The sequence below is a fragment of the Pygocentrus nattereri genome, chromosome 11 (genome assembly GCF_015220715.1).
Source record: "Pygocentrus nattereri isolate fPygNat1 chromosome 11, fPygNat1.pri, whole genome shotgun sequence".
NCBI lineage: Eukaryota > Metazoa > Chordata > Actinopteri > Characiformes > Serrasalmidae > Pygocentrus > Pygocentrus nattereri.
In genome coordinates, this window is record NC_051221.1 from 15,491,178 (window position 1) to 15,509,553 (window position 18,376).

General features: G+C 40.5%; 1 protein-coding gene across 1 annotated transcript; it reads right to left on the reverse strand.

Annotated features, from left to right (window-relative positions):
* Positions 1 to 8,823: 8,823 nt before the first annotated feature.
* drd1a (dopamine receptor D1a) lies at positions 8,824 to 14,007 on the reverse strand. The gene is made up of 2 exons (XM_037542415.1): positions 13,666 to 14,007; positions 8,824 to 13,093 (listed from the first exon to the last, which is right to left on the reverse strand). The coding sequence occupies exon 2, from the start codon at positions 12,981 to 12,983 to the stop codon at positions 11,913 to 11,915; it is 1,071 nt and encodes a 356-aa protein (XP_037398312.1). The 5' UTR covers positions 12,984 to 13,093; positions 13,666 to 14,007; the 3' UTR covers positions 8,824 to 11,912.
* Between the last annotated feature and the right edge of the window lie 4,369 nt (positions 14,008 to 18,376).

The window sequence follows — 18,376 nt, forward strand, 5'->3', positions numbered from 1 at the left end:
ATACATGCCTTTGCGTTCTTCTCTGGAGGACAGCGTGCACAGCCATATCTCTAATGTTCTACATGCTCTGATGGTAATTAATCTTTCTGTAGGTTGTTAGGACTTTTCTTCTGGCCTGCTCGTTTGAGACCACCTTCATGTTACCTTTGTGCAGTGAGTGATTCCCACAGCAGGAATCTTGGCACTCAGGTGTTCTCTGAGGTATGTCTGATGCTGGAGAGCCGCTCCTTCATCATTCGAGAGCTGGATGTCCTTCTTATATCTTTGAATGTCACAAGCGGGCAGGAGTCCCAGTCACACTTGGCTGCACTTCACAACTGGTGCTTGAGGTAACATTATTTAGGTTAAGGGAATTTGATCAGTTCACCACAGAGACGTCTGTACTTGTGTCCTCCAGTGTCTGTGTGTTTGTAAATGTGAGCTGATGCTACTGATTACATTTGTAACTGATTCACCTGACAATTATTTTGCTATTTTTTAAAGTCCAAAGTAAACATGGCCCTGAATTCCACTGATTTTCTAAATCATCATGCTAAATCATTAAAATGTAAGCAAAGTCATTCAGAGTGGTTTGATGTGAAATGTTCCATTCTGGAGAAGCAGAATAGTTCACAGTGGTGGTGATAGGAACCAGCCATCTGAAGAGTTTAATGCCTCTAAAAGCTCCATCACAGAAAGCTATTACATTAAATGGTTATGAATACACAGTCTAATGTCTGAATGCATTTACATGCACTTAATGATCTGATGACTGCAGAAAATCAGATTTTGTCAGTAACCTGATCAACAGATTTACATCAACTTGAGTAATAAGATAATGGAGAAACTCTGGTTCGACATGTGTCAGACAGTAATCAGATTTCTGCTTTGAAACTGGCCAAAAGATACAGAATAAGACGTGACATAAACATAACATAAAACTCAAACTTTATGCCACAGCTTTTTTTTTTTTTTTAAAGAAAAACATTGTGCCACTTTACCTGAAAATACAAACATATGTCAACCTGAAGATGAAGAAAATTTAAATCCTGCATATAGTAGCATATAGTTGGTTTCAGCGTCGATCTAAAGGCAGCAGCACTGCTTGCTTATTTCCAGGAACTGCAGTCTTCATACATGCACAGACGGAGAAATCTGAAAGAAATCTGAGTAAGAGCACACATGCACTGAGAAATCTGATCACTGAGCTAAAATCCAGCTCTCTTTATTGGATTTCTTAATCAGATTTCTAGATCTTACTGCAATCTAAGTAATCATAGAATGTTGTTTATATGACCGTTAGAATAGGTAACTGCAGAAAGCCGATTATGATTGGATTATTGACTGCATCTAAATGCATTCATTGTTTTATGGTAGTGTTGAGGTAGGATGTTTACTTAAAATGTATTTTTGAGAAATCCTTTCATTGAAATCCTTTCATCTTTTTTTCACGTTTTCCACTATTTTACTATCATAAACGTTACATAAACATATCAGAACATGTGTAGGTTCACTGGTGGTTTTGGATAGTGAATAAAATAGCTGTATTTGTGTTGTAGGCATTGTGATTCTTGGTTCCATCACCACCACTGTAAAGAAAAGTTTCTCTACAATTAGGCAATTCGCATCAAACCACTCTGAATGACTGTGTTTACATTTAGGTTTGTTAAAATAATACAATATGCTCTCTGATAGTAGTCTTAATCTAAATCTTACTAACATTAGACATGTTTAAAAATCAGTGAAATTCCCCTTTAACCCAACAACAACAAAGCTTGCATAACCTCAAAAAGATTCCACAAGACTTTACTGGGAAAAGATAAACATGAAAGCCTTCACTAAGAATATACAGTCAAATGCAATAGTTTGGGCTCCCCTGGTCAACTGAGCATCATGATGTGGTTCTGCTTTTTAATGAATGGCACTGAGTCATTACACTTTACTGAAAGAAACATGGATGGAGTGATGGAGTGGGACATATCAGAGGAGAATTGAATCTCTTCTGCCAAGAAAGGGAAGAAGATGGACATTTCAACAAGACAATGGACCCAAACATTCAGCCAACATAACTCACGGTTTCTGGTTTCTTGCATGGTCCAGCCAATCTCCTGACATGAATTATAGAGGATTTTCAAATTGCAAGTCCATTAGAGGGATCCTGATAAACTTGGGGAGTTGAAGATGGTTTATCAGGAGTAATGGACCAAATCAGAACCACAACGCTGTATGTATGTGTATGTGTATATCTCCATTTTTGTCATATACCTGTTGACCTTTATAATGTATGCAAATTTCATGAAGAATGGACAAATATAAATAGCCCAAAATTACTTGTAAGTTCCTTCTCCTGTAAAGTTACCATTTACAATGGCGATATATATATATATATATATATATATATATATATATACACTGTATATAAATAGTAAGTGTTTTTCAGTTCCGTGTCTGTTTTTCAGCTCTAGTGTCTGTTTCTTACTCTATGGGAAAGCACTCATAGACATTTCAATTATGTGTAATCATCATGCAACTCATTAAGAAGTTACATTTTAATCATTGATTACTTTTAATGTAATCGAGTTTAATCCTTACAGCCCTAATTCAGAGTTTCAGTGCTTCTCTCACCCTCACAGTGTCTCTCTCCCTCCTTTGGTCTCTGCCTCTCCCTTGACGCTGGTTGCTTGTTATAATGATAGAGGGCATCTGTCTGCAACTGGCACTGATGTGATGAGATGAGTCAGATTGGACAGGCAGCACTTCAGAAACAGGCCCAAAGGGCAGCGCATTAGCATTTCATCTATTCAAACATGACACAGCTTCCCTTCGCGCCGTCCTTCAGTGGGCAGAGGAGGCCTATTTCTGAAAGGCCAATCCATCCGCATCTAATTTACATTATGACCAATATTCATTGGTCAAATCTTACATTTATCGCTTGGCATATGGAAACGTTTCCAGGGGGCACCAACAGGTTCAGCGGGATGTTCTTAACAAGGGCTATTGTGAGCTGATTTGAGCCGTCTAAATGCTAATATCAGATGTTTGAATGGCCCATTTTCTATGGTTAATCCTGATGCTAAGTATGACTGACAAGCCCTGTATTAAACTAATAAAAATAAGATTTGCAATATTGCACTCACCCTCAGTCTAACCCTATCCAGCAGTTGTTTGTCTGATTCGGCGGCTCGGTTTTTAACTACTGCTGCAGCTGTTTATACAAGAGTTGTCTCGCCAGTCAATTGATTTTTGTATCATCACACAAAATCAACTCAAGCATGTTTTTATTTTTCAAGAGGAACTTGTTCATCCCTGTTAAGTCTCACCGAGGGGTCTCCTTGGCAGGGTGCAAGGCGCAAGGCGCTCGTAGCATTTGCTCCTGACATGTGAATGGGCTGCGAGGATCAGGGTGGATTAATGGGGAAGTTTGCCTGATGGCTGCTTAGATTCATCATAGCGGGGAGTTGTGTTATTGTGCCCTACGTGGTGCTCCCCCTCCATGCCTGGCTCAAGCATTTGCCAGTTGTCTTGGGGAAAAAAAAACAAAAAGGTAGTGCTTTATTTTATAGTATGATAAGCACATAGGATTTAATACATAAATAGAAATAGTAATAGTAATTTGGTAATACGGGAATAGATAAATATTTAGTGCATCAAATTCTGGTAGGCTACATACTTTGCACCTTGGATATTAAAGTAAATAGTAGCTTATAAGAAATGTGTACAGTAATATTTGAGTCTGCAATAGAGGTCTGTATGCAGTTTAAGCCTAAATCTGGCCTGAGCCTATGAGACCCAACCAGGCCCAACTAGCACTACTAAATTTGAAACCCCAAGGCAAACCTGCATGCGCACACTAACAGAGATGGACTATCACGTTTAACAGTTCTCTGTCTTCATTACTTAATAGAAAATGAACTAAACAAAAATTGTACACTGACATTGTACATTGACTACACCATGAGTAAATGTGTCCCTGAAGAGATGATGTGCCACTCCTCCTGTTATTATACCTTAAAACACTATCGCAAACTCTATACCACTGGTCAAAAGCCCTCCTGGAGATCTTCTTTCATGCACAATTCAGCTCCAACCTGCATCTAACATGCTGCCCCCTCCATGCACTTACACTAATGCATCTGGTCCAGCCAACCAAGGATGTCTGAAGAAGTTAATGATCTGGATCAGATGTGGCAGACTGTGGTTTGAGCTACACTCCACAGGAAGGTAGATCTCCAGGATCAGGGTTGGTGGCTGCTGCTCTACACTGACCACTGAGGTTTCATCCGATATAATGACCAGGTCATGATGTCTCTATAATGAAGATGTTCCTGACTCATTTTCAATTTTAAACAAGCTTTTCATTTTGTCCATGGCAAACAGTTAATAACACCTGCTTTGCTTAAAATATATGACTTAACTTACTGAACAGACCAGACAAGCGCAAGGACTATTAACACATTTAACTAGAAATTTCAAGTACAAATACAATAAACAGAATGAAGAATAATGAATAATAAAGTGCCATGAAGGAGCTAAAGAGATGTGTATATATATATATATATATATATATATATATATATATATATATATATAGAAAGCCATCTTATCTCCAGGTACATTTTGTTCATCAAGGTGCAAACAATGTAAATGTACCCTCAAAGATACAACAGTGGTCTTAAATCCAAATGTTTGTTTTAAAGGTACAATTTACTTTCCCAAAGTAAAGGTGGGTACATATGTTGGAATACTGAAAAAATGTCTTACACAGTGTATGCAAAAATATGATTGCTTTTAAATCTAAAGGTACTGAGGATGTCCCCTTGAGGCTACAGTGATGTAAGGGGCCCTACCCCTGTGACAGTACCTTTTTTCTGAGAGCATCCTATATAAGAAATTCCAGGAAATTCTGAATAATTACTACATTGTAGCAGTGCTGCAAACAGCTAGTTGTTCAGTTACTTTAATATCCAACATGCAGAGCATGTAGAAAATACTAACTGTAATTACTACACATTTATACATTAAATACTATATACAAACCGTCTAAAAATAATATGCTACCAGGAAACAGGGGACACTGTAAACACAGATAGCGTGTGGGCGGGTTTACAGGGGCAGTGAGCTGACAGTTATTCTCGCAGGTTTAATAGCCCCATCGATCCTGCTGAGGCTTCGAATGAGTCCGCTGTGGAAAAACAAAGTCCCTGATCATGCCAGGCAGCCACGCTGAGCCATCCAGACACACGGCAGGCACCGCAATCCTGGGACAGGCGAACATGCATCAGTGTCTGTCAACATCCATACGAGCTGACACATTTTTCCCCACATGCCCACAGCAGACCCCCCCCCCCCCAAACCACCTCGCTCCACTCGTGATTCTGTCAGAGCAATTTCCAATGACCTATTACAAATGCATTAGCTCTGGGACCATCACACTATCAATTGTGATAAATTAATTTTTAAGTGGGAGCGAATGAGACGAATCTAAACACTTGATTGCATTTCCCAGGCTCTGATTTCACACTGTGACTTTCTATACACCCTGACGAACCAGGTCAAGAAGGAAAATTACAGGTTTGCTTGAAGGCTCTCATTTTGAATATTGAAAGAAGAAAAAATAGCTTTATAGAAGACGAGAAAAAAAACAATGTAAAGATTTTTTTAAAAATTGTTTTCCAAAAATGATGTTGTCATGTTGTCCTTAAAAGCGTATATATTGCTGTTGTCAGAAGAAAACCTCATATCTCGAAAATGAAAGCTTTACAGGTGAAGGAAAAAAATCCACTTTACTTTTAATGTAGGTCAATGGAAACAGACTTTTTTCCTAGTCATTTTGGGCTGTTTCTTTTAGTCCATTCATCATGAAATTTAAAGGGTAACAGGTATTTTAAAATTATGTCAGAAGGTCCACAGGCAAAAATGCTAATAAGTTATTAGTCCAACAGGAAAAAGGCAACTTCAGCATCTGTCTAGAATCCTTTTATTCTATTAACTCTTGCCAACACATAAACACCAGCCCGAGATTTACTCTTGTCTGGTCTCTTGCTTGGTCACTCTCTTTTTTTCTCTTCAATGTCTTCTTCAGTCTCTCCCCAGCCTCTGCCATGATGCCCATGATGCCCATGCTGCCCATGCTGAGAATACTGAGCTAGCTATTTCTTATAGCTAGCCGAAGAACCATTGTTGTTGGTGTGTGATATGGTGCCGTAAAGCATTACACAGTTCTCATGAGTGGCCTCGTGCCCGCTCCTCCAAAGTTACATAGTGCAGTAGCAGGCATTCTTGTGACAGAGAGTCCATTCTCCCTACCATAAGACAGCGTAGCATCAAAATCATTTTCAAGCTGTTATTTTAAGGTAAAATTGCTAAACAACATCACTTTAATACAAAGGTTTTCATTACAAATTACAGTAGCAAAACAACAAATCTAAATTACATGAAATTCAGAGCTTCTTAGTATCTGTCGGTGTCACAGGGTGAACTCAAGTTCGCATGACTCTGATCACTAACAGTGACAAAAGCCTCTGTTGAGCAGATCAAATCCACCTGTGAGTCAAAATGAGCTTTAATAGAGGAAATATGACTAAAAAATCTTTGTTTTACATATCTCAAAATTCTGGCCACTCAAGCCTCCCATTTCAACATCACTGAATGTGTGTGGGATTGTGTGGATTGTGAGAAGCAGACATTCAACCAACTTCTGACACTGAACTTTGGAAGTGTGGAAAAATATGCCTACAGATTTCTTTGAAAAACTGAAAGTGAAAAGCATGGAAGTTGTAGTAAAGGTAAAAAGTGAACACACTAAATGTTGAAAATTTTGATATTTTGTTGCTGTGGCTTCTGCATAATTTTTTAGTTGAATGAAATGTTTTCAGCTTTTTTATAATTGTAAACATTTTAGTATTAAATTATAGCAATTTACTGCCATCAATCATTTCTCCAATAATTTACTGTATATTTACAGCTGCCCTAAATTATGCTTTTATATATATATATATATATATATATGCCCTAATGTTAACACATAGTTCTTTGAAGATCCTCTGTTTTGCTACTTTATGTGGGACAACACATAGGGATATGGTCAAATCTGACAAATTTATCTGGCCAACTTATTGTAGCAAATGCTTAAATGTTCAAGCATACTGCTACTTACTAAAGGGAATGGTCACTATTTTTACAACAGTACTGTTTGCCAATCAGGCCATGAACTGAACCTCACATTACAGCAGTGACATACGCTTATACCAGTCGTCAAGACTACTAAGATGGCAGTAACTGAATATCCATTATAACATTACAGGATGAACGAGTCAACTGAAACACAAAACACCATCCTAGTTGAAATTCCAAAACATGGAAAATGCATGTTTGCAGAATTTTGGGCTTTGACTTCAAACAAGGCAAAAACCTGTGAAATGAACTGTAGATAATAAAAAAGGTAATCAACAAAAACTAATGAAACTGCCAGGAATGCTGGGCAGGTTCCGCACCTTTGCTACAATATTCAGAGATAGACTATCCAGGATTGTGCAAAGTACTGGTCACTTTCCCAAAATGCTGCCAAATCCAACATTTCAACCTCTTAGACAAGACATTTGACCTGTTTGTCCCAGAATGCACCATCTGCTTTGGTGCAATCTGAGGTATTCAAGGAATACAGTTGATTATTGATGTCACTGCTGCGCATACATTCATATATATTTATATGCAATTATTCATATGGAAATTAAGCCCTTCAACATTTTGCCCAAAAGTGATGCTGAAAAATGCCTCAATAAACTGGTTATGCAAGTCACTCTCCATATTTTTGGCCTTCTCTCTCTCTTGTTCTCTGAGAATGAATAACAACTCCCCTAAGCTAGACACTGACCTTGACATTAAGTGGTTACATATGAAAAAAAAACAGCACTTTCTGATTCTCGTATTTCTATGTGTCGTGACTAGAGAAGAAAAAATGACTATGAGTTTTTACAGTTTCTCCATTATGGAAATGTGGCTGGTTATGTTTTCTATGCTGAACAGTCATTATATCACACTGTTTTATAGCATTATGACGGTTAATCTAATATCGCTACAAGGAACGCAGCAACGTGAGATATTAAGGTGTCAACCTTTAAAGAGCAAAAATTGGATTTAGGTTAAGCTGGTGTTTCCGCAACTATTTTGAGCTCGCTTTCCTGCTGAGCTTGTCATAAAATACTAAAGGACTTCAGCGAGGTAATTACACCAAGTGTTTCCATTGCTACCTGTGCCTGCAAGTGTGGCCTGGACACCAACCACAGCATTGGATTACCACAGTGACTCACTCACTGTGATACTGGTCCTTCACTCTGGATCTAGTCTTTAATGAGTCACTCAATATGCTACCCATTGTGCCTAGCATGAGAGCTTTGAATTTGAGCCTTAATGCTAATGACAACTTTGAGGGCCCTGCTGTGAACGCTTGAATTTATCGCAGAGTCACAAAGACTGGCTTCACAAAAAAAAGAAGAAAAAACCCTACTTGACTCTGGAGTTCCTCTGGTTCGGCTTGACCTTATTATCTGTATTTATGTCAGCTGTGCTCTGTGTCACGCGGCGCTGTAGAAACTAATGAAACCGTAAGGGGTGCTGAGGCCCAATTCCCCTTGTCTGCTATTGTTTCCCGTTCAGGTCTCATCGCGCCAGGGACGAGAGTGTGTGTGACATCCAGCCAGCGCTCGTTTCTGTAGAGAAGCCTCTCTGTAGAGAAGAAGCTACGGTGCTGACAGGGGAAGCTCCAACTGCACTTATCAGAGAAAGAACAAAATGAGAAAAGCATGATGAAAAACAAACTCAGACTTTTATTTAGCAAAAGGGGTAGGTAAAAAAAGTAGGTAGCTTATTTATGCCTGTCTGCCACGTTTCTAAAAATAAGAGTGCCATAAAGATTTCCAAGTGCCAAAAAACCTTTCAACCAATGGGATTTTGTAGGCGTTCTTCAATTGTACAAACCTTTGGCACTAGAAAACTGGAACTGGCTGTAGACCTAGTATTGAAGGTTCCAGTATTATTGTTTTGGGTACCTGCTCAAGAGTGGCATCAACAGGATCTAATGGTACTTTTCATTCTTTCCAGAACACGTCTTCCTTTTAAGACCTATAAAAACGCATGTGGCCGGGATTTCTAAATCACCTAAAATGTCCAGGATTGGCTTTGCTTTCCCCATTGTCTTCTTTTTAGAAACCTGAAATATGGTCACTCTACCCTGCTAGAAAAAAAAAAAAAACAGCACAATCAGTGTCAAAAGCAAAACCAGCATAGGTTGTGCTGGTCAGCAGTAATGGAAGCTGTTAAACTGATCACTACCACACTAGTATATGTTGTGGTTTGAATGCTGGTCAACTAGCATGACCATCAGCACCAAATCGGCACCAGATCAGCATAAATAAGTTTAGACCAGGAATTCACAGTAGATAAATATAAGTAGTTTTCCTCTGCACTGTAGCCTTTGGTGACACCTGCAGCTGAAGCCAATGACAATTTAGCAAATTCTTCCACGTGAAGACAAAGTCACCAAGCACTATTAGATGACCAATATGTGCAGCAGAGTGTAAACTAGAGTGGTATGTTGACGTGTCCATTGCTGTTTCTAGAATTCTTACTTAGTAAAGTGTTTGCTAAGATATGCTAGTTAGAAAACTAACACTGTTATTAGCATTTATGCTAGCCTCCACAGAACTAATAATGTGTCCATATTTTCACTCTCGCTAGAGAAAAGTTAAAGCTTTTATATTTGACCCTACACATCTGTAAGGACGGTGTAATTGTAGACATATGTGTGAATGATAGCTCTGAACACACATTATATCATGTCAGTACAAGTTGTGTGGAGATAAGATAACTAGCAAGCTAATTCTTTTGCTATTTAGCCAAATTGGATGCTTTAGAGTGGCATAAAATGACCAAAAATAAACTAGAACAAGAGCCATAAGTTTCAGCAGTTCCAGTTTGAGTCAGTTCTTGCATTTGTGCAGAGGAAAACCAGCCTATAGATAATGTTTTGATAATGACATGCACATGTGAAAAGACTTTTTAGTGTTACTCATAATGTAAAAGTTTTCCACTAAGTAAAGGTTGTTTCCTAAAAACATTCAAGTCAAGACTGATCTAGAAAGTTGTATTTTTTAAGAACGCAGCTGACCGGTGTTAATGTATTTTATTCGCGCTTATCACAGCACATGGTCAGATGAAGCCACTCAAAATCTGCCCACACAGCATGACAGTACATTTACATTGTGCAACCTACTCAAAGAGCATAGTTCACCTACAGTAGTGATTATACACCATTTCTGCCATTATGAAGAGGGATACAGTAAGACGATGAAACATAATGAGGTGCATAACTTGTAAACACATTCCTGCAGCAGACATTAAGTTACAGGAAATGATTTCTCAATTTTTTAGACATTCACTAATGAGTCCTTGCTCCAAGTCTACTTGCTGGACAGACAGAAAGTTCATTATGGGGCTTAATACAAAGAGTCGTCTGCAACAAACTGACCTCCTTTATGTAAACACCTTGACATAATGCGAACGTAACGCTCTGACCCTTCAACTATAAGGTACTCTTGGAACAAGTAAACATTTGTGAAGTCTTGAACTGAAATGAAGTACCGAATGCCAAAGATCTCATCCACAAAGCACTTCAGTGTTCAACATTTTATCATACAGTTACGTTTCAGTATTGCACATGACTCACATCGACTAATGTAGCAACAGATCATGTGGTTTACTAATGAGATGCAGGCGTCAGAGACTGAACAACATAGTCAACTAGCCAACCTTGTTCTAGGTAAGAGTGTAATCTTCTTAACACAGATATGCTCATAACAATAATGGATCCATTACACATTCACCAGGACTCATACATCATCGTTGATTCCCACCTCTGCATTCATCTTTAATGGCCATCTGTTCCATTTGTCTTGGTATTTCGCTGTCAGTGTTTAGTAATAGAAAAGCAAGTTTTGAAGAGCTCAGGCACCAATGAACAGAATACGTATTCATTAAGACAATCACGGAACAGCCATCTCATAATTGACCATCTGCCCCCTTGTTTTGGAACAACCCTGGACATAATGCAACACCACATGAATAAAGTAAGGCTTATGGGATGTAGAATGGGAGATGAGAGTGAAATAGCTGAAACAGATGTAGGTCCTTCTACAATTTCCTGATTATACAGATTTTCACTGGAGTCTATCATTCAATGATAAATAAATTAACTACACATTTCTCATTCTATTTTCATAATTTAACTATACATTTATCATTTTAGCATGGTCTCTGGCCTTTAGGCCTAAGACCTCAGGGTAAACCTGGAAACGAGTCAGCTCTACAGACAATGCGTCCCATTGTATTGCATTTTTTTTGCCCAGCAGAAGTCATCAGTTTCGATTCTGCTTCACTTATATAGACTGTTCACTTGCAGATGGTATTGTCATGTTTAAAGCTCCCTCATGTAAACACATTCTCTTTATCTCATGATCATTCTTATAGTCAAGGTCCTTAAGTGAAACACATTTACTGGGAAAGCAAACCAAGAAAATGCAACAAAATTCCCCAAAAGTCACTTGCAAATTCACTGAAGTTGTCGGTACAGATGTATAATTTTCTCATGCTTGAAATAGCCACAGGGTGCTGGATTCAGAGGCCATCCAAGCATCAGTCTTTGGAGGATGGCATGGCCTGTCATAAGGATTATCCCTCTCAAAAGAAGCAGTGCAACTGTTCTGTCTGCTGCCCGGCGCAGCAGGAGGGCTTTCTTCCAGAGTTCTAATCCCAAATCCCTTCCCCCCTCATGTCCAGATGCTTGTTCTGGCATTGAGGGTTGTGACATGGACTGCATTTTAGAGCAGCCTAGCCTCACAGTAAGGTTCCCCTGTGATCGGACAGAGGAAAGGAGCATTTCAGTTTTTGTTTAGGCTAGGGGTTTCTATGATGTTGTTGCCAGGACAAAGTCTCGGGCAGCCCAGAAGGATGGCGAAAGCCCTGCGGAAGTCCGCGTTGAAGGCATAGATGATGGGGTTGAGGGAAGAGTTCGCCCACCCGAACCAGACGAAGATGTCAAAGGTGGTGGGGCTGATGCATGGAAGACTGTGCTCACAAAACGGCACCATGCAGTTGAGGATGAAGAAGGGTAGCCAGCAGCACACAAACACCCCCATTATAACTGACAAGGTCTTTAACACCTTGGTTTCCCTTTTGAAGGACAGCTTGAAGGAGCTCTCCGAGTCCATGTTGGAGTTGCTGCCCATGCTGTTGTGACGTATCTTGGCGCTCTCGGCAGCCCTCTCCAGCGCCGAGATCCTCCTGATCTGCTTCTGGGCGATTCTGTAAATTTGAGTGTAGGTCACAATCATGATGGCCACAGGGATATAGAAGCTGACGAGGGAGGAGGAGATGGCATAGGTCCGGTTGAGGCTGGAATCGCAGTTGTCCATAAGAGGTGCTCCTCTAGAGGCGTTAGATAAGGAGAAGCCTGTTGGCTGAGCCTTGTGCCAGTTCAGCTGCACCGGTATGAAGGAGATGAGCACGGAAAGTGTCCAAGCCACACTGATCATCACAAATGCCACCCTGGGAGTCATCTTCCTCTCGTAGCGGAAGGGGCTGGAAATGGCCCAGTACCGGTCCACACTGATAACGCAAAGGTTGAGGATGGATGCCGTGGAGCACATGATATCAAAAGCCACCCAGATGTCGCAGAAGGACCCAAATGGCCAGAATCCAGCGATTTCCGTCACGGCCTTCCAAGGCATGACCAGGATGGCCACCAGGAGGTCTGACACGGCCAGCGAGATGACAAAGAAGTTGGTGACTTTGGAGCGGAGGTGGCGAAATTTGGTGACTGCCGCACACACCAGTGTGTTGCCCAGCAGGGTGGACAGAATGAGGAGGGACAGAAAGCAGCCAGTGAGAACTCGCGTCGATTGGTCGCTCTCCAACAAACCGCTGTCAATCACGGTTAGGTTCAAATCCATCCCTGCCAGTTTTTGTCCCTTTCCGGAAATCACAGCATCTCAAGAGGCGGGGGTCCACGGGAAGAATGAGAGCCAAGCTGGTGAGATGTTGAGCTCACTGTCACCTCCATCTGAGCGTTTGAGGGCTTAGTTTATTATTCGCACAGGCAAAATCTCATTGGTTGAAGACAGTTAGACGTGTCTATAACGTGTCTATCGTGGTCTAGCTTGCAGAGGTCACAAGTATGTGAAGGCATTTCTTAGAGATTATTAATAAAAGTAAATGCAAGTCTTGTCCATCATTAGAACATTTCATGTCAATGCCAGTGTAGGCTGTGTGAGTGAAGTAACTTATTATTATTATTATTATTATTACTACTTCTACTTGTGCTACTACTATTTCTTGCAAGTTCTCAACACCACACTTCCTATTAGCCCACTCCCCCTAAATCGAGCCTCCTAACGTGTTTTCTTGTTTACTCCTGCATCAGTGCGATGAGGAGCCGTCTGCTCTTATATAGCGGCGCTGTTTTTAATCCAAATCCAGCACACATTCATTCATATTCATAAAGAGTCGACACGCCGATGTAAACCTCACCGTTTCCAGCATTTGCCTATTAGCGAAAAATAAATGTATTCCAGGCGTCAGAACTCATTTCTCAGGCGCGTGCAGACCCCCGGTCCGGTCCCCGTGTCCACTCACCGGGGCAGATGAGCGCTGCCTTCACGCGCTTCTCTCCGTCCTTCGCTCTCTTCCACAATCCGTCCATCCGCGCATTCCTCTCGTGCCACGGCGCGCGCTTTAAATCAAAAAGTAGATAGACTAAGTTGGAGGAGAACCGATGACTCGTGGTTTTAACTCCAGCGCTTCTCTCAGAAGCCTCTGCGAGATCTCGTCTCCTCGTCTTCTGGTCAGTTCTGATCCCCTCGTGTGCTCAGCGCGCGTGTAGCTGGGCTCTGCGCCCCCGTCTCCCCCGCCGTGTCCCGCCGAGGCTGCATTACACTCCGAGCTGTCTCTTCTGCACGACTGCATGAGCTCCTCGCTTCAGCTTTCATCCAGCTGCAGAACCACAGCCTGGCGATGACGAAAGCCCCCCCTCCCCTCACCACCACCACCACCTCCACCACCCCACACACACACTTCAGGGTTACACTGACTTTCAGCTTGTCTTACTCTGTTCCTCTAACGACGGACTCTATTATTCGAGGAGTCGGTCAGGTTCCTGGCCTTTCAGAGCAGAGAGGCTGTTGCTGTGCGATACTGTGACCCTGTCATTCAGCTGTTTTGGCTTAGCGCAGCCTAGAGCACGGGCTGTCAGCCTCTGAGGACGTGTCTTTATTCATTTGTGTCATGTGTTTACTGTTTTTATTCTGTAATGTTCATTAATGTCTGCACCAATTCCCCCAGGGCAAGCCCCCAGTGCATGGCTGATTCTCACTGGGGTTCAGCCCATCGTTGGTTCCTTTTCCCAGTATCGTGTATTTTTAATGTATGAACTCACATTCTGTTAAGTTCAGTGAACTTAAGATTTTAAGGCAGCCAGGTTACAAAAAAAAAAGCTTGGAAAAAAATCAGACCACATAATAATTTTGATTTTGTTGTATTCCATGCGCCCTGTGATGGACTGGCAACAGGTCCAGGGTGTATCCAGCCTTCTGCCCGATGACCGCTGGGATAGGCTCCAGCTGCCCCCACGCCCAGAAGGAGAAGCAGTTTAGACGATGTGTGTGTGTGTGTGTGTGTGTGTGTGTGTGTGTGTGTATTCCATGTATGCGATGAACAATAAAGAATCTCTCAATGGATTTTATAAACATATATGTCCAAAACATATTGCTACCTGCTTTTCCATTCTCTGCCAGCCTTTCTAGCTGTGTCGGAATGTATTTGTATTAATTGTTTACTGTTTGTTTATTGTTTGTATGTATTGTTCATTAATGTTTGCACCAATTCCACCAGGACCAATTCATAGTGCACAGTCAATAAATCAATACTGACTGTCATTAGAGTTGCGTCTATTATACAGTGGTTATTTTTTCAATACAGTCACTTAAATGTATTATATCATCACTGTCACATCAAAAAACAATCACAGTCTCCTTTTTCTTTTCATCATTTTCTGCATCATTTGAACATAGCAGTTGTGTAGTGTGAACAGTTCTTGAAGCACCAATAAAAGTTGTCCAAAATCACTTGGAATAAAATCTGCCTAATAGATTTACATTAAAAGTTAAGAATGTTTCTGTCTTCTTCTGTAAAGTTATATCTGCTTTAGTTAAAACCACAATAACATACAATATTGTGTAAAAGTCTTTTTTATCCAGCCAGTAAATATTTCTTTATTATTGTATTATAAATTAATACAGTAAGTTGTGATTTTATATAGGTCAATGTTTGCAATCAACCACTTTCAAACCTCGCCTCAAGACAGTCTGGTATTATTTGTAGTTGTCATCAAGTTTAATCAATCTTTCATTAAACTAATCCTCTGTGCTGCCATTGGAATTTAACAAATCCATGCAATGACTGGAGACTTACTATTTCTTTAAAAACAACAAAAAAAAACTTTTTACTGCATCAGTGTTGGTTTATATTTATTCTAACAGTGTTTTACAAGCAGAACACTGGGATAGGCTCCAGCACCCCCCGCGACCCTGAGGGAGAAGTGGCTTAGAATATGTGTGTGTGTGTGTTTTACAAGGAAAAAAATACTGTCCAGATTATTTTAAGCGATTTGTTTGGGTCATTAGGCATAGCCATATGCAAAAGCTTGAACACCCACAGCCAAATTATGTTTTTTGATTTTCTAAGTGAAAACTCATCCAGAGATCACAAATATGGGATTTATTTACACATTTTAGCGTTTAATTATCTATTTATTTGCATTTTTTTCCTCAATATGCTAGATTCAGTAAACAGTAAGTGTGTTTTAAAACGTGCAAAATGTGTTGAAACGTATTTTTTGCACATCTGCACCCAAGACTTTTGCACCGTGCTGAGTGTGTTTGTTTCTTTATTCCATCTCATCCCGCCAAAATGTAATTCTTTTTCTTCATCACTAAACACCTGTACGGAGGCTGCTTTGAGAAACGATGCACACAGCGGGATTCAGTCCGGTCCTTCTCATTTTACTGCTGAAATGAGCAGGGTCATCTGAGAAGCTAAAGGGTCAGATGTCACCCAAGTGGCTGAACTAATCACTGACATGGAGAACAGATGATCAATGTTTAGTTTTCTTTTCATAAAAGCAAAGCAGCATTTCTTACATATAGAAAGGCATGCAGTTCATCACTGCCCCTCTCCCCCACCCCTAAAGTCTTTGCAATTTTGGTTCAGTTGTATTATTCCATTCATCATGGAACAATGGAAAGGGCAACTGCTGTGTTCAACATATGCATACCCATATGGTTTGGATATGACAGTGCCGATCTGATCTTCAAGCATTGAGCTTTCTTTCTTCCTCATTTCCAACCACCTAAAATAACACTGATTTGAATTGCATGAACAAACTGAATTCCTCCAGTCAAATTGTCAGAGCCGAGTACGAGATAAACACCTACAGTTCTCTCATCGTTCTCCGCAAGACCTCTTGACTGAGAACTGAAATTGTTGATACTGGCATACGACGGCAGATTATTATGACTGTTTCATTTCCTGCTGTAGGTTGATTTCAATGCGTCAAAGAGTTTGCATGGGCTGTGCATGCGTGTACCTACGCCATTCAGATGCATTAACTGTTCTGTTCTATGTAAAAGCTGAACAAGACGTAAGGTAAGTCACATTATGATTCAAAAGCTTTTTTATTTACTTTAATTTTCAAGCATATATGTATTTACAACCCCAATTCCAGTGAAGTTGGGACGTTGTGTAAAACATAAATAAAACCAGAATATGATGATTTGCAAATCCTTTTCAACCTAAATTCAATTGATTATGTTAAAAAGACAAGATATTTAATGTTCAAACAGATAAACTTTATTGTTTATTATTTTGCAAATATTCACTCATTTTGAATTTGATGCCTGCAACACCTTTCAAAGAAGTTGGGACAGGGGCATGTTTACCAGTGTGTTACATCACCTTTCCTTTTAACACTCAATAAGTGTTTGGGAACTGAGGACACTAATTGTTGAAGCTTTGTAGGTGGAATTCTTTCCCATTCTTGCTTGATGTACAACTTCAGTTGTTCAACAGTCCGGGGTCTCTGTTGTCGTATTTTGTGCTTCATAATGCTCCACACATTTTCAATGGGAGACAGGTCTGGACCGCAGGCAGGCCAGTCTAGTACCTGTACTCTTTTACTATGAAGCCACGCTGTTGTAACACGTGCAGAATGTGGCTTGGCATTGTCTTGCTGAAATAAGCAGGGACGTCCCTGAAAAAGACGTTGCTTAGATGGCAGCATATGTTGCTCCAAAACCTGTATGTACCTTTCAGCATTAATGGTGCCTTCACAGATGTGCAGGTTACCCATGCCATGGGCACTAACACACCCCCATATCATCAGAGGTGCTGGCTCTTGAACTTTGTGCTGATAACAATCCAGACAGTCCATGATTTCCAAAAACAATTTGAAATGTGGACTCGTTAGACCACAGGACACTTTTCCACTTTGCGTCAGTCCATCTCAAATGAGCTCGGGCCCAGAGAAGCCGGCGGTGTTTCTGGGTGTTGTTGATATGTGGCTTTCGCTTTACATGGCAGAGTTTTAACTTGCACTTGTAGATGGAGCGACGAACTGTGTTCACTGACAGTGGTTTTCTGAAGTGTTCCTGAGCCCATGTGGTAATATCCGTTACAGAATGATGTGGGTTTTTAATGCAGTGCTACCTGAGGGATCGAAGGTCTGTAGATGATGAAATCCCTAAATTCCTTGCGACTGTACGCTGAGAAACGTTGTTCTTAAACTGTTGGACTATTTGCTCACGCAGTTGTTCACAAAGTGGTGAACCTCGCCCCATCCTTGCTTGTGAACGACTGAGCCTTTCAGGGATGCTCGCTTTTTATCTAATTTTATCAGCCAGAGTCTGACTCCAGTTGCACTGGGTGAGGTGAACAGAAAATAGTCAAGTGACATTTAATTTAAAAGAGAACCAAATGTGCTGCACACTAGCTCATCCTCTTTTTTAGCAGTGGTGTGCCTCAGGGCTGTGTTCTTGTCCCTTTTATGTTTTCTGTTTTCTACAAATTTGTTCACCTGTAAAAGTTCACGTAACATCTTCAGATATCAAGAGACATGGCAGTGGTGCTATAATACTGACTTCCGTTTCAACACACTGCTGATATGTCTTATCTAAAAATCATAATATATGATAAGCCAGCAAGGACTAGGACAACTATACAGTAAGATCTTGGCAACTGGTGTCTACTAGCTCGTGTTGATTGTTTATATTCTTGGTAGTTTAACACCACCACC